At 51.9% G+C, this 20,391-nt stretch overlaps 1 protein-coding gene across 1 annotated transcript in view; it reads left to right on the plus strand.

Moving 5' to 3' along the window:
* The window catches only part of LOC126249214 (uncharacterized), a 255,126-nt gene that overhangs the window by 149,452 nt on the left and 85,283 nt on the right, over positions 1–20,391 (plus strand). Inside the window, exons 8-9 of the mRNA XM_049950868.1 lie at positions 14,834–15,253; positions 15,341–16,417. Coding sequence (XP_049806825.1) covers positions 14,834–15,253; positions 15,341–16,417 — 1,497 coding nt within the window. The remainder of the gene's footprint in view (positions 1–14,833; positions 15,254–15,340; positions 16,418–20,391) is intronic.

Raw genomic sequence — 20,391 nt, forward strand, 5'->3', positions numbered from 1 at the left:
TTTCAGGCTTTGGCCACTCCAGTGTTGTCAATCGCAATATAGTATTGTAGTGACCTAGTCAGCCTGAAATTCAGAACAACCACTTGCTTTATGATCTGAAACTCGCTCAACAGTTTAATAAATTACTTAAGTCAAGAACAGGTGTTAATTCAGTGAAAATGTTATGATGACAATTAGCTTAATGCTATTAAAAGTAATTATGTAACAGCAAGTTTGTTTACCTTGTTTCCTTTCAGGTAAATGATCTTAGAAGGGGTGTTTTTGATTCCAGCTAGAAGTTACTGTCAGAATAACTACTGTCACTTCATAGGTTTGCTGTTGCGGTTACCTTCTTGTGGGATGGTGGGGAAGGGGTGGGGGAGGGGGGGAGAGAGAGACAGAGAGAGAGAGACAGAGAGAGAGAGACAGAGAGAGAGAGAGAGAGAGAGAGAGAGAGAGAGAGTGTCTTTCTTACGATAATTTTAAAATAAATTGTCATTTTCTGTTTGTCTTAAAAGCATTGTATGTGCAAAACAAAAGGTGAAATGTAAAATTCACTCTTCAAATATGCCTTCACAAAAAAAAAAAAAAAAAAAATTCTTTATTGAATAGCTGCACCACTGTGAAATTGAGTCATACGGTACTAAACACTAGTGTTGCTGCAAAGTAGCTTAAATTGCAAAAGCCCAATAATGCACCAGTGCCTGATGAGTACTCATCAGATTCTCTACAGAATATGAGAATGAATTGGTGTCACTCTTGGCCATAATTCACTGCAGATCCCTTGAGCAGAGACATGTCCGCAAAACTACTGTCGTACAGGATCTGTCCCAGAACTTTCAAGAATATTTTTTTAAAGAGATTCATTGCTTTAAACATACAAAACCTTAAAAATCTTCAAAGTAAATTTCTTCCGCATCTACACTTTGCTGCCGTAGCATCACTCAGTCTGTACAGGTTTCCTGGATGGCAAGGCGTCATGGGAGCCACCTTAAGGCAGCACATTGAACCCTCATTTACCCCCTCCAATGATCTGTGATGGTGTCCTTTCAAGCTCCTTTTTATCCTCAGAAACAAAAAGAAGTCCATTGATGTCAAGTCAGGGCTGTACTACAGCCAAGGCTGGTGAGATACTCGTGCATGAGGAGGGTAGTGTGGCTCATTGTGCTGCGATACAGAATTAATTTGTTTATGATGTCTTTCCTAACGTGTTTCAATCCATCCCACTAGTAAGCAAGGACTTGAGTGTAAAATTGGTCATTAACTGTTTGTCTTTGAGACACAAATCCACAGTGCATTAGACCTTTTGGTATCAAGAAAAGACAATGAACATTGCCTTAACCTTGGATTTGCTCATGCGGGCTTTCTTTGGACGAGGTGAATTTTTTTGTGTGCTGCTCACTGCTTTATCTTTTTGTTTCTGGTTCATACTGTAAAATCTATGTACTTTTGCCTGTCACTGTCCAAAAAGTTAAGATCATTTTCATGGCATTCCAAGAACTCACTATACTTCAGCACATGACTTTCCTTCTGTTCATCAGTCATCACTTCCAGGACCATTCTTGTGCACACTTTTTTCATCCGAAATTTGTCTCAGAAAATGGAGTTAATTTCAGCATATCACAATCCTCTGCTATCATTCTTGAACTTAAGCATCAGTTCCCATTCAAATGTTTCTCACGTTCCATATATTTTCCTGCATTTGGGACATTGATGGGCACTTGTTGTCATTTATGTTTTCTTTTCTGTCCCACGTCTTGTGCTACGTATAAACTCTTGGCTGGGACACCAATCCCTCCTCTAAGAAATCCTGAATCGCCCACCATCTCACAAGAGAAATTCCCTATCACACCCCACTCAATTTAGTGAGAAGATGGCCCAGTGTATAGCCTGTTAAAATCTGAACACAGATCAGGCATGGGAACAGGAAGGAGGTGAACTGAACTGTGAAAAAAGAAACAAAATGGAAACAGTGAACAGTCCAAGCTCAAGATGTGCAACACTGAGAACATTGGAAGAACCATGGCGTCGTGGTTGTGTGGTCACGGTGTTGGACTGCAAGGTGGGAGAACCACGTTCAGATCTCTCTATTCCCCTTTTTCTTGTCCCTTCTCCTCTTGTGATCTTAGCAACTGTCATACTATATATCGGTTATAGAATATGAGTCATGTAGTAAGAATATATTACCTTCGCAAGTAAATGTGATGAATAGTGAGAAGAGGCAGGAGGCCATATAGACCTCTTATCAAAATGAAAACAATAAGTAAATGGATGTGAACTGTGTTACAACAAAGGAATTCATGAGTCAAAACTTGCAAATAGGAACGCAAGAGTCATAACGTGTGGTACTTGTGTGGAAGTACTAGACAGTACGTATGTCTGGAGGTCTCTTCCTTACACCTTGCTGTTGCAAATGGACATTACACCGCTACAAACACACTAATTTGAATACAGCGGACAGACATGTCAGTGGTTGTATGGACAGTTCATAATTCTGTGAGAAAAAAGAAAAGGGGGTGGGGGTGGGGGGATGGGGCATGAGGGAGATTTGAACACAGATCTCCCACTTTGCCATCGAAAACCGGGACCACATGAGCACAAGGCCTTGGCTATTTGACTTCACTTGACGTTTGGATGTTTACACATCATGAGCGTGTACTGTTCACTGTTTCTATTTTTCTTCTTTCACAGTTCAGTACACCTTTCTCCTGTTTTCATGTTTCAACTTTGTTCAGTTTTTGATGGGCTATCCACTCAGCCATCTTACCACCAAATCTGAGAGCAGTGTGATGGGAAGTTTCCCTTGTCAGAACCAGATTTTTTAAGTTAAATGCAAAATTTAATTGCGAATCATTGCTCCATTAAGTGCTGTATCTTGAATCTTGACACGTCGCCAAAACAAACTACTCGTGAAATGCGATTAGAACTTATGTCAGCACCTGTAAGTGATCGAGCCAACTCACATTCATTAGCCAAGGCCCCTCGCCATCATTCCCATCAAAAACAGCATTGCTATTGCCCTTGCTCGCTCACCGATAGATCTGTACCTACAGATTGGAAAATTGTGCAGGTCGCACCAGTGTTTAAGAAGGGTAGTAGGAGTAATCCATCTAACTACAGATCTATATCATTGATGTTGGTTTGCAGTAGGGTTTTGGAGCATATACTGTAGTCAAACATTATGAATCACCTCAAAGGGTCGTATGTAAAGTACCCAAGCGGCAAGACGCAGTCAATACCTTCGTTGCGCAGTGCCGATGGTACTGTTACCGATGACTGTGCCGCTAAAGCGGAGTTATTGAACGCAGTTTTCCAAAATTCCTTCACCAGGGAAGATGAATGGAATATTCCAGAATTTGAAACACGAGCAGCTGCTAGCATGAGTTTCTTAGAAGTAGATACCTTAGGGGTTGCGAAGCAACTCAAATCGCTTGATACGGCACGTCTTCAGGTCCAGATTGTATACTGATTAGGTTCCTTTCAGATTACGCTGATACAATAGCTCCCTACTTAGCACTCATATACAACCGCTCGCTCACAGATAGATCTGTACCTACAGATTGGAAAATTGCGCAGGTCGCACCAGTGTTTAAGAAGGGTAGTAGGAGTAATCCATCGAACTACAGACCTATATCATTGACGTCGGTTTGCAGTAGGGTTTTGGAGCGTATACTGTATTCAAACATTATGAATCACCTCGAAGGGAACGATCTATTGATACGTAATCAGCATGGTTTCAGAAAACATCATTCTTGTGCAACACAGTTAGCTCTTTATTCACACGAAGTAATGGCCGCTATCGACAGGGGATCTCAAGTTGATTCCGTATTTCTTGTTTTCCGGAAAGCTTTTGACACCCTTCCTCACAAGCGACTTATAATCAAGCTGCGGGCCTATGGGGTATCGTCTCACTTGTGCGACTGGATTCGTGATTTCCTGTCAGGAAGGTCGCAGTTCGTAGTAATAGACGGCAAATCATAGAGTAAAACTGAACTGAAATCAGCTGTTCCCCAGGGAAGCGTCCCGGAACCTCTGCTGTTCCTGATCTATATAAATGACCTGGGTGACAATCTGAGCAGTTCTCTTAGGTTGTTCGCAGATGATGCTGTAATTTACCGTCTAGTAAGGTCATTCGAAGACCAGTATCAGTTGCAAAGCGATTTAGAAAAGATTGCTGTATGGTGTGGCAGGTGGCAGTTGACGCTAAAGAACGAAAAGTGTGAGGTGGTCCACATGTGTTCCAAAAGAAATCCGTTGGAATTCGATTACTCGATAAATAGTAAAATTCTCAAGGCTGTCAGTTCAACTAAGTACCTGGGTGTTAAAATTACGAACAACTTCAGTTGGAAAGACCACATAGATAATATTGTGGGGAAGGCGAGCCAGAGGTTGCGTTTCATTGGCAGGCACTTAGAAGATGCAACAAGTCCACTAAAGAGAGAGCTTACACTACACTCGTTCGTCCTCTGTTAGAATATTGCTGCGCGGTGTGGGATCCTTACCAGGTAGGATTGACGGAGGACATTGAAAGGGTGCAAAAAAGGGCAGCTCGGTTTGTATTATCACATAGTAGGGGAGAGAGTGCGGCAGATATGATACGCGAGTTGGGATGGACGTCATTACAGCAAAGATGTTTTTCGTCGCGGCGCGATCTATTTACGAAATTTCAGTCACCAACTTTCTCTTTCGAATGCGAAAATATTTTGTTGAGCCCAACCTACATAGGTAGGAATGATCATCAAAATAAAATAAGAGAAATCAGAGCTCGAACAGAAAGGTTTAGGTGTTCGTTATTCCCGCGCGCTGTTCGGGAGTGGAATGGTAGAGAGATAGTATGATTGTGGTTCGATGAACCCTCTGCCAAGCACTTAAATGTGAACTGCAGAGTAGTCATGTAGATGTAGATGTAGATGTGCTTCACTAGAGAACTATATTCTTGAAACTTTATGGGTCAACTCTGAATGTTACTTACATCTCTTTGTAGCAGCGTCCTACTATGTATCGAGTTCAGACATCATGTCCTAACTGTAACAAAATAAACTCCTACTTTGAAATTGGCATAGGTTTGCAGGTTGATTTTATGCTTATAGACTTTTGAGTCAATACTACAGTGATGACTTCTAAAGAAATTTTATTCGTTTGGCATATCTAACTAGTTTTGTGAAAGGATAGAAAATTTTCTGACACGTAGGACCCAGCATATTACCCTGCATGGATATTTCAGACAGAGTAACGTCATGTGTGTCCCAGGGAAATGTGATGTAACTGTTGTAAAATGGTGAAGCCAGTCTCACATTTTGATGATACCCCTCCTGAGGTCATTCAGTGCGTGAGGAACATTTCAGTGACAACACGCTGCAAGAAGTGGCATTGTATCAGCAGGTACCTCAGGTCATTCCATTTCTTTTGTTTCCTGCCTTCTAGATGAAGGTGTTACAGGTTTAACAGTGTGCGTGGGCATTATCATCCTGAGAAACAAACCCATTTTAGGGATGTTGTCTATTGGGTTGACCAATAGATTGAAAGATTCCATCTTAGGTATTGCACAGCCTTCAAGTTAGCTTTTCCTTGGTATTGGTAATCTATTCTGACCCCCTCCCACACCTCTCTCACCCTCTCCCCGTTCCCCCACCTCTCTCACCCTCTCCCCGTTCCCCCACCTCTCCCACCCTCTCCCCACCTTCCGCCATCTCTCCCACCCTCTCCCCACCTTCCGCCATCTCTCCCACCCTCTCACCACCTTCCGCCATCTCTCCCACCCTCTCACCACCTTCCGCCATCTCTCCCACCCTCTCACCACCTTCCGCCATCTCTCCCACCCTCTCCCCACCTTCCGCCATCTCTCCCACCCTCTCCCCACCTTCCGCCACCTCTCCCACCCTCTCCCCACCTTCCGCCACCTCTCCCACCCTCTCCCCACCTTCCGCCACCTCTCCCACCCTCTCCCCACCTTCCGCCACCTCTCCCACCCTCTCCCACATTCCGCCACCTCTCCCACCCTCTCCCAACCTTCCGCCACGTCTCCCACCCTCTCCCAACCATCCCCCACCTCTACCACCCTCTCCCCACCTTCCACCACCTCTCCCACCCTCTCCCCACCTTCCCCCACCTCTCCCACCGTCTCCCCACCTTCCCCCACCTCTCCCACCCTCTCCCCACCTTCCCCCAACCTCTCCCACCCTCTCCCCACCTTCCCCCAACCTCTCCCACCCTCTCCCCACCTTCCCCCAACCTCTCCCACCCTCTCCCCACATTCCCCCAACCTCTCCCACCCACTCCCCACCTCTCCCACCCTCCCCCACCCTCTCCCCACCTCTCCCACCCTCTCCCCATCTCCCTCCACCTCTCCCCACCTCCCCCCACCTCCCCCCACCTATCCCCACCTCTCCCACCCTCTCCCCATCTCCCTCCACCTCTCCCCACCTCCCCCCACCTCCCCCCACCTATCCCCACCTCCCCCCACCTATCTCCACCTCCCCCACCTCCACCACCCTCTCCCCACCTCCCCCACCCTCCCCCCACCCCCCCCACCTCCCCCACCCTTTCCCCACGTCCCCCCACCCTCTCCCCACCTTCCCCCACCTCTCCCCACCTTCCCCCACCTCTCCCCACCTTCCCCCACCTCTCCCACCTTCCCCCACCTCTCCCACCCTCTCCCCACCTTCCCCCACCTCTCCCACCCTCTCCCCACCTTCCCCCACCTCTACCACCCTCTCCCCACCTTCCCCCACCTCTACCACCCTCTCCCCACCTTCCCCCACCTGTCCCACCCTCTCCCCACCTTCCCCCACATCTCCCACCCTCTCCCCACCTTCCCCCACCTCTCCCACCCTCTCCCACCTCCCCCCACCTCTCCCCACCTCTCCCCGCCTCTCCCCGCCTCTCCCCGCCTCTCCCCGCCTCTCCCCGCCTCTCCCCGCCTCTCCCCGCCTCTCCCCGCCTCTCCCACCCTCTCCCCGCCTCCCCTCACCTCTCCCCACCTCTCCCACCCTCTCCCCACCTCCCCCCACCTCTCCCACCCTCTCCCCACCTTCCCCCACCTCTCCCACCCTCTCCCCACCTCACCCACCCTATCCCCGCCTACCCCTCACCTCTCCCACCCTATCCCCGCCTACCCCTCACCTCTCCCACCCTCTCCCCGCCTACCCCTCACCTCTCCCACCCTCTCCCCGCCTACCCCTCACCTCTCCCACCCTACCCCTCACATGTCCCACCCTCTCCCCGCCTACCCCTCACATGTCCCACCCTCTCCCCGCCTACCCCTCACCTCTCCCACCCTCTCCCCGCCTTCCCCCACCTCCCCCCCTCTCCGCGCCTTCCCCCACCTCCCCCCCTCTCCGCGCCTTCCCCCACCTCCCCCCCTCTCCGCGCCTTCCCCCACCTCCCCCGCCCTCTCCGCGCCTTCCCCCACCTCCCCCGCCCTCTCCGCGCCTTCCCCCACCTCCCCCGCCCTCTCCGCGCCTTCCCCCACCTCCCCCGCCCTCTCCGCGCCTTCCCCCACCTCCCCCGCCCTCTCCGCGCCTTCCCCCACCTCCCCCGCCCTCTCCGCGCCTTCCCCCACCTCCCCCGCCCTCTCCGCGCCTTCCCCCACCTCCCCCGCCCTCTCCGCGCCTTCCCCCACCTCCCCCGCCCTCTCCGCGCCTTCCCCCACCTCCCTCGCCCTCTCCGCGCCTTCCCCCACCTCCCTCGCCCTCTCCGCGCCTTCCCCCACCTCCCTCGCCCTCTCCGCGCCTTCCCCCACCTCCCTCGCCCTCTCCGCGCCTTCCCCCACCTCCCTCGACCTCGCCGCGCCTTCCCCCACCTCCCTCGCCCTCTCCGCGCCTTCCCCCACCTCCCTCGCCCTCTCCGCGTCTTCCCCCACCTCCCTCGCCCTCTCCGCGCCTTCCCCCACCTCCCTCGCCCTCTCCGCGCCTTCCCCCACCTCCCTCGCCCTCTCCGCGCCTTCCCCCACCTCCCTCGCCCTCTCCGCGCCTTCCCCCACCTCCCTCGCCCTCTCCGCGCCTTCCCCCACCTCCCTCGCCCTCTCCGCGCCTTCCCCCACCTCCCCCCCTCTCCGCGCCTTCCCCCACCTCCCCCCCCACTCCGCGCCTTCCCCCACCTCCCCCCCCCTCTCCGCGCCTTCCCCCACCTCCCCCCGCCCTCTCCGCGCCTTCCCCCACCTCCCTCGCCCTCTCCGCGCCTTCCCCCACCTCCCTCGCCCTCTCCGCGCCTTCCCCCACCTCCCTCGCCCTCTCCGCGCCTTCCCCCACCTCCCTCGCCCTCTCCGCGCCTTCCCCCACCTCCCTCGCCCTCTCCGCGCCTTCCCCCACCTCCCTCGCCCTCGCCGCGCCTTCCCCCACACCTCCCTCGCCCTCTCCGCGCCTTCCCCCACACCTCCCTCGCCCTCTCCGCGCCTTCCCCCACCTCCCTCGCCCTCTCCGCGCCTTCCCCCACCTCCCTCGCCCTCTCCGCGCCTTCCCCCACCTCCCTCGCCCTTCCGCGCCTTCCCCCACCTCCCCCCCCTCTCCGCGCCTTCCCCCACCTCCCTCCCCCTCTCCGCGCCTTCCCCCACCTCCCTCGCCCTCTCCGCGCCTTCCCCCACCTCCCTCGCCCTCTCCGCGCCTTCCCCCACCTCCCTCTTTCCGCGCCTTCCCCCACCTCCCTCGCCCTCTCCGCGCCTTCCCCCACCTCCCTCGCCCTCTCCGCGCCTTCCCCCACCTCCCTCGCCCTCTCCGCGCCTTCCCCCACCTCCCTCGCCCTCTCCGCGCCTTCCCCCACCTCCCTCGCCCTCTCCGCGCCTTCCCCCACCTCCCTCGCCCTCTCCGCGCCTTCCCCCACCTCCCTCGCCCTCTCCGCGCCTTCCCCCACCTCCCTCGCCCTCTCCGCGCCTTCCCCCACCCCTCTTCCCCCACCCCTCTTCCCGCCTTCCCCCCACCTCTCCCCCTCTCCCCTCTTTCCCTCGCGTCCCTCTTTCCCGCGCGTCCCTCTTTCCCTCGCGTCCCTCTGCCCCCTCGCCTCCCTCTGCCCCCTCGCCACGCCTCGCCTCGCCTCGCCTCGCCTCGCCTCGCCTCGCCTCGCCTCCCTCTGCCCCCTCGCCTCGCCTCGCCTCGCCTCCCTCTGCCCCCTCGCCTCGCCTCGCCTCGCCTCCCTCTGCCCCCTCCCCTCGCCTCGCCTCCCTCTGCCCCCTCGCCTCGCCTCGCCTCCCTCTGCCCCCCCGCCACGCCTCGCCTCCCTCTGCCCCCCCGCCTCGCCTCGCCTCCCTCTGCCCCCCCGCCTCGCCTCGCCTCCCTCTGCCCCCCCGCCTCGCCTCCCTCTGCCCCCCTGCCTCGCCTCGCCTCCCTCTGCCCCCTCGCCTCACCTCGCCTCCCTCTGCCCCCTCGCCTCGCCTCGCCTCGCCTCGCCTCCCTCTGCCCCCTCGCCTCCCTCTGCCCCCTCGCCTCCCTCTGCCCCCTCGCCTCCCTCTGCCCCCTCGCCTCCCTCTGCCCCCTCGCCGCGCCTCGCCTCGCCTCCCTCTGCCCCCTCGCCGCGCCTCGCCTCGCCTCCCTCTGCCCCCTCGCCGCGCCTCCCTCTGCCCCCTCGCCGCGCCTCGCCTCGCCTCCCTCTGCCCCCTCGCCGCGCCTCGCCTCGCCTCCCTCTGCCCCCTCGCCGCGCCTCGCCTCGCCTCCCTCTGCCCCCTCGCCGCGCCTCGCCTCGCCTCGCCTCCCTCTGCCCCCTCGCCACGCCTCGCCTCGCCTCCCTCTGCCCCCTCGCCACGCCTCGCCTCGCCTCCCTCTGCCCCCTCGCCACGCCTCGCCTCGCCTCCCTCTGCCCCCTCGCCACGCCTCGCCTCGCCTCCCTCTGCCCCCTCGCCTCGCCTCGCCTCCCTCTGCCCCCTCGCCTCGCCTCGCCTCCCTCTGCCCCCTCGCCTCGCCTCCCTCTGCCCCCTCGCCTCGCCTCCCTCTGCCCCCTCGCCTCGCCTCCCTCTGCCCCCTCGCCTCGCCTCCCTCTGCCCCCTCGCCTCGCCTCCCTCTGCCCCCTCGCCTCGCCTCCCTCTGCCCCCTCGCCTCGCCTCCCTCTGCCCCCTCGCCTCGCCTCCCTCTGCCCCCTCGCCTCGCCTCCCTCGCCTCCCTCTGCCCCCTCGCCTCGCCTCCCTCGCCTCCCTCTGCCCCCTCGCCTCGCCTCCCTCGCCTCCCTCTGCCCCCTCGCCTCGCCTCCCTCGCCTCCCTCTGCCCCCTCGCCTCGCCTCCCTCGCCTCCCTCTGCCCCCTCGCCTCGCCTCGCCTCCCTCGCCTCCCTCTGCCCCCTCGCCTCGCCTCGCCTCCCTCGCCTCCCTCTGCCCCCTCGCCTCGCCTCGCCTCCCTCGCCCCCCTCGCCTCGCCTCCCTCGCCTCCCTCGCCTCCCTCTGCCCCCTCGCCTCGCCTCCCTCGCCTCCCTCTGCCCCCTCGCCTCGCCTCCCTCGCCTCCCTCTGCCCCCTCGCCTCGCCTCCCTCGCCTCCCTCGCCTCCCTCACCTCCCTCTGCCCCCTCAAGGGACTGATGACCTTGCTGTTTGGTCCCTTAAACCTCAAACAACCAACCAACCAACCATCGCTCCGCCCCCCCTCCCCCACCTCCATTTGGGAGGATGACAGTTCACAATTGCATCTAGCCATCCCGATTTAGGTTTTCCGGATTTCTCTAAATTAACCTGCTTCTGGCATATTCCAGGATGGTTCCCTTGATAAGATATGGACTACTTTCTGCCTTAATCTGATGGGACTGATGACTTCACTATTTGGTCCATTTCCCCAAACCAACCCACCAGTCTTCCCCTCGTCCTCTCTCTCCCAGCTGTCCTTTCCCCCCTCCCCCCTCCTGTATTCTCCTTTCTTATCTTGATCTTCATTTCTCCCCTTCCCCTTTAGTTATAGGGGGTCTTACAATTTTACATGTACACTGTTCAGCCAATACCTTATGACCACGTGCGTAATAGCTTGTTTGTCCAATTAAATCCGTAACTTATTCTGCATGTGAGGGATTCGACAGTATGGTGGTAGGTTTGTGAAGGTATGTTGCATTAGATGTTGTTGTGGATTGGCAGGAGCCAACCCACGGAGTTTGGAGGAAACGCAGGCTGGCGTGAGGTCTGGAACAGGACAAGGAAGTTAGACTAGAAAAAAAAGGATGTAGCTGGTGGAATACTTAACTTTAATCCATTAATGTTGAACGTAGCTCTTGTCTGTACATTCTTTACAATATCAATAGCAACTGATAATGGCGCCTTGCTAGGTCGTAGCAAATGACGTAGCTGAAGGCTATGCTAACTATTGTCTCGGCAAATGAGAACGTATTTTGTCAGTGAACCATCACTAGCAAAGTCGGTTGTACAACTGGGGCGAGTGCTAGGAAGTCTCTCTAGTCCTGCCGTGTGGCGGCACTCAGTCTGCAATCACTGATAGTGGCGACACGCGGGTCCGACGTGTACTAACGGACCGCGGCCGATTTAAAGGCTACCACCTAGCAAGTGTGGTGTCTGGTGGTGACACCACAGATGCCTTTACAGGCCATGTTATTCACTTAAATAATGGACCGCTGTTGCGTATTTGGTGATAACGCCCAGTAGCAACCCAGGTGGGTTCCATATGATTTGCATCAGATGAATTTGCTCACCAAGATATCAACACAAGTTCACTGTAATGCTCCTCAAACCATTGTAGCACAGTTCTGACTCCAAGACACAGACAGTTAACGGTGCTGGAAGATGACATTGCTGTCGGGGAAGACATTCAGCATGAAGGTATGCAGGTGATTGGCAGCTGTCAGTGTGTCTTCAATTACTAACACAGGTCTCATGCAAGTGCGGAAGAAAGTCTCCCAGAGCATAATATTGCTCCGTTCAGCCTGCTTCTGTGGCATGCTGCAAATTTTGAGTCACCGTTCACCTTGACGACGGTGTTCGTGGAGACGACCATTGACCTAGTGTAGCAAAGATGTGATTCACCCAAAGAGCTGACACATTTCCACTGATAGACTGTCAAATCCCAATCGTCCCAAGCCCACTGCAGTCGTAATTGATAATGTCTCTGGGTCAACATGACAACAAGTAGTGTAGGTCTGCTGCACATCTCCATGTTAAACAATCGTACGATGAATGGTGTGCTCTGAAACACTTCTGTGTGCGCCAGCATTGTGGTCTTCAGCAGGGTTGCCACAGGTCACCATCTATCCTACTTTATTGAGCAGACAAGCCTCCAAACCCCATGTTCTGGGAAGAGTCATGGATTTCCAACCATTTGGTGTGTAGTGGTAGTTCCGCTGCCCTCCTACCTCTTTCAGTAGATGCTCACAACAATAATACATGAACGACCAGCCTTGCTGTTTTTTAGATACTCGTTCACAGATTCTGCTTAATAATAATCTGCTCTTTCTCAAATTCACTTGTCTCTGTGGACTTCCCCATTTATAGCTCGTATCTATGGTGACAACCCTCCATGTCTGCTCCACTTACATACTTTTGTTACCACGTCACATGTCTGCAACGCTGCCAGGTGGCATCCGATGTCATGGTAGGCAGTGGTCATAATGTTTTGGCTTATCAGTGTATACAAATTATTTGCCAGAATTGTAAGAAACAATATGGTTAACCACTAATCGAACCCTAAATCTTCATGTTCATACCATGATACCACTGAGGAATAACAGCAACAGGGCAGGAATGTTTCAAAATCTATTCACTGTGTTGAAGTAAGAAAACAAGATATTTAAGGAAATATCATTCTACGTTCAGAAAGATCTGGGGGCAATTGTAGGAGCTGTAAAATCCATAGAATGCCAGCACAATCAAACAGTGCTGTGTGTGAGTCATATTTCACCAGTTAATCAAGCCATTTAGTAGTAAGAACCTATGTTTTAACTAAATTACTGCAAAAGAACGCAAGACCCTTAACTTCAGCAAAGTCATCATATTTTGCAGTGAAATGGAAATGAATGTTAAACAGACGTGGAAGGAATAACTTTAGATTAGGGTAAAGAGGGAAAAAAACCTGCCATTGATGTAATAACAAAACATAGATGTTTATTGTAACATTCAAAGGCAGTATTTCTCGGTTTGATATTGAGGCCTGCCTGAATCTATGACAGTATTAATCAATGCATATGCTGCCTGATGTGCTGCTTCTCTTCAGAAGGCAGACAGGTCACATAATGCTGCTTCAAAACTGTCACCTCAAAATGTTGAGAAAATTGTAGCTTAAATGAAGGACTCTTAAGGATTTGGTTAAAACTTAGGACTTTACAGCATTTGAGATCTCATAGGGTGAAAAGTCTCCTATAGGTGTCAAAATGAATCTTAAAGAATCACACACCTCCTTCACTAATCATTGTGGCATAATTGCTTGCTTCATTGCTTCTGGAAGAAAACAGATAGGACAAAAAAAATACCAGATCATTAATGTGGCCCCCATATTACAGTGGAACATAGGAAGATTCTCAACATGTGTAGGGGAACTGTGTTTACCAGCTCTTCCGTATCTGCTTACCAAAGACTATTACAATACAAAATACAAAAACCTCCACACAAACCCTGACATTATTCAAGAAAGAGTTAAGGATGCAGTGTCTTACCCGATAGCAACATCATCTTTCAGCAATATAATTCCCGAATGAGATTTCCACTCTGCAGCGGAGTGTGCGCTGATATGAAACTTCCTGGCAGATTAAAACTGTGTGCCCGACCGAGACTCGAACTCGGGACCTTTGCCTTTCGCGGGCAGGTGCTCTACCAACTGAGCTACCGAAGCACGACTCACGCCCGGTACTCACAGCTTTACTTCTGCCAGTACCTCGTCTCCTACCTTCCGAACTTTACAGAAGCTCTCCTTGCCCGCGAAAGGCAAAGGTCCCGAGTTCGAGTCTCGGTCGGGCACACAGTTTTAATCTGCCAGGAAGTTTCAGCAATATAATTGTCTGTCTCTCGGAGCCAGAACAGTGCTACAATGGTTTCAGGAGCGTTACAGTGAACTCATGTTGATGTTTTGGTGACTCAGTGCCACATTCCCCTCCATCTCACTTACATTTGTTGCTAGTCATAGCCTATTTTGTTCATCTCGCAGTTGGAGCAAGTGGAGAAATGATTTCCTGTGTGCTCCTGTATGAGCCCTAGTCGCCTTTATTTTCTCCGTACAGTTCTTATGCAGTGTCTCATAAATACTGGTTTTCTAAACTTCAATAGATTCCACTATGAGATCATCTTTCCTCCAAGGATTCTCATCTAAGCTCTTGTAGCATTTTTGTAAGACTCTTGTACTTACTGAACTGTTACTGGTAACGAATCTGACAACATGTCTCAGAATTGCTGTCATGTCTTCCTTTTATCAGCTACATCATCCCCTGCATGAAAAAACAATGGAAGGTCTTCACAAAAAACTCTGCAGATTATTCCTCATAGTGAGAGGCTGCAGTGAAATTGATGTACAATGGTGAGCACCTACCACTTGTCCGAAAGGTCGAGTGACTGAGATCACACATTCGTGTAAAGGATATATGCCTATGCTTATCTTAGATTCAGCCATTAGGGTTTCCTCTTTCTGATCTTCAGCTTTCTGTCTCTGCTCAGTGGGAAGTGGCTAAAGATTTGTCTTATAATAATCTATTTTCAGTGTAACATATCTCAGAAATTTAGCTGCTGCTGAATTGAATCTGTCTATTTATCAGCTTTAGATATTTGCTTGAACACTTCTGATAGAATAGTTTTGTATCGTCTCTCTGTCACAAGTACTGGGTACTTATAGTGTTTGTTAATTATAATTTATAAAATTTGTCACTCTTTCTTTCTTTGTCGCATATATTTTTTTCCTCATGAAATACTGTTTTTTTTTTTTTTTTTTTTTTTTTTTTTTTTTTTTTCCCCCTCCTCCCAAGGACATGAATTAATAAACAACCATGAGCAGTTGGCTGAAGCTTCAGTGCTGTGTGGCACACGCATTTCCTTACCAACTGGAAATGCTGACATTATTACTAAAAAAGCAGATGGAAATACTACCACAAATGTGATTGCTGTGCTTCATCCTAAAGTGATTATATCAGCAGACCAATCAGGAAGAGGAAACCAAATTACTGCTGTAATATCTGAGAATTTAAATTTACAATCATCTGCCTCCCCTCACATAAAGGGTTTTGATAGTGATTGTGATGATGCAAGTATCGACCCAGAGTGTGTGTTTCAATCAGAAGTGTCGGCTATAGTACGGGATATTAATAATTTGGAGAAGTATGAAACATATTCTTCACCTGCATCTGAAACTTGTGTTTTGGACAGCAGGACCTCTTCAGATGTTTCAGGTACACTATTGATAATTAATGGATTGATAGCTTTAATTTCCTTTTTATGAATAAGAATATAAGATAATTTTTTCTTCTTCCTTTTAGGGGTGATGTATTGTTTAAACGAATACAGTTCCTCAACTGATGAAGATATTTTTGAAAACACTTTTGAAATGATGGAAAAACTGTTGAATGGTTTTGAAATGAAGCCAGACTGTGCCTGTGAAGTGGAGGCAGGCAGTGGACATGCATATGAAATGGAGCCGGACTGCGTGGCGGGTGCGCGCGATGCGGAGCCGGACTGCGTGGCGGGTGCGCGTGATGCGGAGCCGGACTGCGTGGCGGGTGCGCGCGATGCGGAGCCGGACTGCGTGGCGGGTGCGCGCGATGCGGAGCCGGACTGCGTGGCGGGTGCGCGCGATGCGGAGCCGGACTGCGTGGCGGGTGCGCGCGATGCGGAGCCGGACTGCGTGGCGGGTGCGCGCGATGCGGAGCCGGACTGCGTGGCGGGTGCGCGCGATGCGGAGCCGGACTGCGTGGCGGGTGCGCGCGATGCGGAGCCGGACTGCGTGGCGGGTGCGCGCGATGCGGAGCCGGACTGCGTGGCGGGTGCGCGCGATGCGGAGCCGGACTGCGTGGCGGGTGCGCGCGATGCGGAGCCGGACTGCGTGGCGGGTGCGCGCGATGCGGAGCCGGACTGCGTGGCGGGTGCGCGCGATGCGGAGCCGGACTGCGTGGCGGGTGCGCGCGATGCGGAGCCGGACTGCGTGGCGGGTGCGCGCGATGCGGAGCCGGACTGCGTGGCGGGTGCGCGCGATGCGGAGCCGGACTGCGTGGCGGGTGCGCGCGATGCGGAGCCGGACTGCGTGGCGGGTGCGCGCGATGCGGAGCCGGACTGCGTGGCGGGTGCGCGCGATGCGGAGCCGGACTGCGTGGCGGGTGCGCGCGATGCAGAGCCGGACTGCGTGGCGGGTGCGCGCGATGCAGAGCCGGACTGCGTGGCGGGTGCGCGCGATGCAGAGCCCAACTGTGCACGACCCTGTCAACTGAAGATAAACTCTGCTGATAATTTGGAGAATGTAAAGTTTGATGTTAAATCCATAAAAAGTGTTCAAAGAGAATCACGTTGTGAAAGATTCTTAAACAGAAGAGCCTCTGGGAATAGTTTCTATCAAGCAAGATGTAAGTACTCATATTTGAATTATAGTTGTGATGCAAGCTGTTATTTGTATCATGTTTTGGTAGATCCGTTTTTCACATTTTTCCAATGAGCCAGTTATTCACACTTTCAGCCACTGATATTAGACTGTGTTGCCTCCATGCTCCTTGATACTCGAATTTCTATTAAGGTGAGTCGACCATAGGTAAAATTTACTAATGGTACCTATCACTTAAAATTTTCTGTGACTTCCACCCTGTGCCCCTTTATTTACTCAAACATTTTTTCAGGTGACTGTCAACAGCATCAATATAGTTGAAGAAATGCATGATATACAATGTGCTTCTTACAGCACTGTAGACAATGGAATGTGTATCATACATTTTCCTTTATTTACTGACTGTGTTTTAGAAAGTAACAATTTGTTTGCTAGGTGATCTGCTGTCTATTTAATATGAAAATGAGATAAATGTGGTGCATCTTTGAAGAGTGTGTATTATGTCTGAGTACTTATGTAGCAGACAGTCACTTATTTTCATGGTTGTATGCCCATTCGTATTTTGTCAGTGATTAGCCAGTTAGTTTCCTGTTCAATAAGTTTATTTGCCATCCAGTCATTTTACAAGCACATACTGTACAGCACAGTTACTTGACTGTTTGTTGATTGCATGTTCTTGGTTCGGAAGACATTTTGTTTGTGATCTAAGCTCAATTGCAACTTGAAATACAGGTGTGAATAATTTAGAAGTTTTTTTGAAACATTGGGATAAATTCCATACTGGTTACTAATGAGGTACATAGTGATATTCAAATTTTGTTTTGTTGGTAGTACTACCACCTACAACTAGAAACATTCTTTCCTCCATCATCTGGCTGTCACAGAGAATGATAGATGTGAATACAACTCTATCAACTCTGAGGAGCTTCCCTAAACACAGCAACTGTTAAGCTTTACACCTGCTTTCTGCATTGCCCTCCAGGAAACCTGGTTCCCGACAATGCCCTCCGGTGCTATAAGGGGTATTACAGGAACCGTAGTGACTATAATAGTGTCTAAAGTGGAGTTTGTGTTTAAGTCCTAAACTTAGTCTGTAGTGTAACTGTGCCCCTTCAAACCCCTCTTGAAGCTGTGGCTGTCAGAATAAGGACAATGCAGGAAATAACTGTCTGCAATGTATATCTTCCCTAAATGTATTAGCTGCATTGGTTGATCAACTCCCTAAACCTTTCCTACTTTTCGGAGATTTTAACGCCCATAACCCCTTGTGGGGTGGCACCATGCTTACTGGACGATGCAGAGATGTCAAAAATTTACTGTCAAAACTTGACCTCTGCCTCTTAAATACTGGGGCCGCCACACATTTCAGTGTGGTTCATAGTAGTTACTCAGCCATTGATTTATCAATTTGCAGCCCAGAACTTCTCCCATCTATCCACTTGAGAGCACATGACGACCTGTGTGGTAGTGACCACTTCCCGATCTTCCTGTAACTGCCCCTGTGTCAGGCCCACAGATGCCTGCCCATATGGGCTTCAAACAAGGCGGACTGGAAAACTTTCACCTCTGATGTCACCGTTGACTCTCCTCCACATGGTAACATCGATGTGGTGGTTGAGCATGTGACTACAATTGTTTGTGCGGCAGACAAAGTGATCCCTCACTCTTTAGGGTGCCCCCGGCGAAAGGCAGTCCCTTGGTGGTGGCCGGAAGTCGCTGAAGCAATTAAGGAGCGTTGGCGAGCTCTACAGTGGCATAAGTGGCACCCTTCCCTGGAGCACTTCATAACCTTTAAACAGCTTTGTGCCCGTGTTTGCCAACTTATCAAAGGACGGAAGCAGGAGTATTGGGAGAGATATGTCTCCACCATTGGGTGCCATGTGTCACCTTCCAAGTCTGGGCAAAGATCAAATGTGTTTTCGGGTACCAGACCCCAACAGGTGTTCCGGGTGTTAACATAAATGGCGTGTTATCTACCGACGCAAACGCTATTCCTGAGCACTATGTTCAAGCCTCTGCATCGGAGAATTACCCCCAGCCTTTTGCACTCTCGAACGGCGGCTGGAGGGAAAGTTCTCTCGTTCACTACACGCCACAATGAATCCTATAACGCCCCATTTACAGAGTGGGAGTTCTTTAGTGCCCTTGCACATTGCCTAGACACAGCTCCTGGACCAGATCAGATCCACAGTCACATGATTAAACAGCTCTCATCTGACTACAAGCAACACCTCATCATCATCTTCAACCATATCTGGTGCGATAGCGTGTTTCCATCGCAATGGCTGCAGAGCACCATCATTCTGGTGCTCAAATCCGGTAAAATCCCGCTTGATTTGGATAGCTATTGGCCCATCAGCCTCACCAACATTCTCTGTAGTCTGCTGGAACATATGGTGTGACAGCAGTTCGGTTGGGTCCTGGAGTCACGTGGCCTACTGGCTCCATGTCAGGGCAGCTTCTGCCAGGATCGTTCTACCACTGATAATCTTGTGTCCCTTGAGTCTGCCATCCAAACAGCCTTTTCCAGACGCCAGCACGTGGTTGCTGTCTTATTTTATTTGTGAAAAGTGTATGACAAGACGTGGCAACATCGTATCCTTGCCACATTATACGAGTGGGGTCTCAGAGGCCCACTCCCAATTTTCATCCAAAATTTCCTGTCACTTCATATTTCCCATGTCCAAGTTGGTACCTCCCATAGTTCCCCCCATATCCAGGAGAATGGGGTGCCACAGTGCTCTGTACTGAGTGTATCTCTAGTTTTAGTGGCTATTAATGGTCTAGCAGCAGCTGTAGGGCCGTCCGTCTCACCTTCTTTGTATGCAGACGACTTCTGCATTTCGTACTGCTCCACCAGTACTGGTGTTGCTGCGTGGTGCCTACAGGGAGCCATCCACAAGGTGCAGTCATGGGCTCTAGCCTACGGTTTCCAGTTTTTGGCCGCAAAGTCGTGTGTCATGCATTTTGGTTGGCGTCGTACCGTTCATCCGAATCCAGAAATTAACCTTAATGACCATCCACTTACTGTAGTGGAGACATATCTATTCTTAGGACTGGTTTTTGATACCCGATTGACGTGGTTTCCTCATCTTTGTCAGCTGAAGTGGAAGTGCTGGCAGCACCTCAATACCCTCTGCTGCCTGAGCAACACCAACTGGGGTGCAGATCGCTCTACACTGCTCCAGCGCCTTTGTTCAATCCCGCCTTGACTATGGGAGTTTGGTTTATGGGTCAGTGGCCCCCTCAGCATTTCTCCACTGTGGCGTTCGCCTAGCGACAAGAGCTTTTAGGACAAATCCGGTGACCAGTGTCCTGGTGGAGGCCAGAGTCCCTCCATTGCAGGTTAGGCATGCACAACTGCTGGCCAGTTACGTTGCACACATTCATAGTTCTCCTCCACATCCGACTTACCAGCTCCTTTTCCCACCCACGGCGCTTCATCTCCCACATTGACGGCCCAGGTCAGGGCTTCCAATGACAGTTTGTGTCCGATCCCTTCTTTCCAAAATGAAGTCCTTACCTTTACCACCTATACTAGAGGTCCATTAACGTACACCTCCATGGTGTACACCTAGGCCGTGGCTTCGCCTGGACCTTTCACATGTGGCCCTAAGGGCTCAGTTAAACCCGCAGCTCTCCGCTGCCACTTCCTCTTGATTCTTGACATGTACCAAGGCCATGGAGTGGTTTGCACTAACTTCTCGATGGCTGATGATCATGTCGGTTTCACGTATCCCCATGGAAGCCATATTGAACAACATTCCTTGCTCGATGGCTGCAGTGTTTTCACTGCCTACCTGTTGGCTATATCCTGTGCTCTTGAGCACATCCGTTCATGCTGTGGGGAGTTGTTTCTTCTGTGTACTGACTCCTTGTGCAGCTTACAAGCTATCAACCAGTGCTACCCTTGTCATCCTTTGGTAGCGACCATCCAGGAGTCCATCCATGCCCTGGAATGGTCCAGTCATTCAGTGGTGTTTGTCTGGACCCCAGGTC

The sequence above is a fragment of the Schistocerca nitens genome, chromosome 3 (assembly GCF_023898315.1).
Source record: "Schistocerca nitens isolate TAMUIC-IGC-003100 chromosome 3, iqSchNite1.1, whole genome shotgun sequence".
Lineage (NCBI taxonomy): Eukaryota > Metazoa > Arthropoda > Insecta > Orthoptera > Acrididae > Schistocerca > Schistocerca nitens.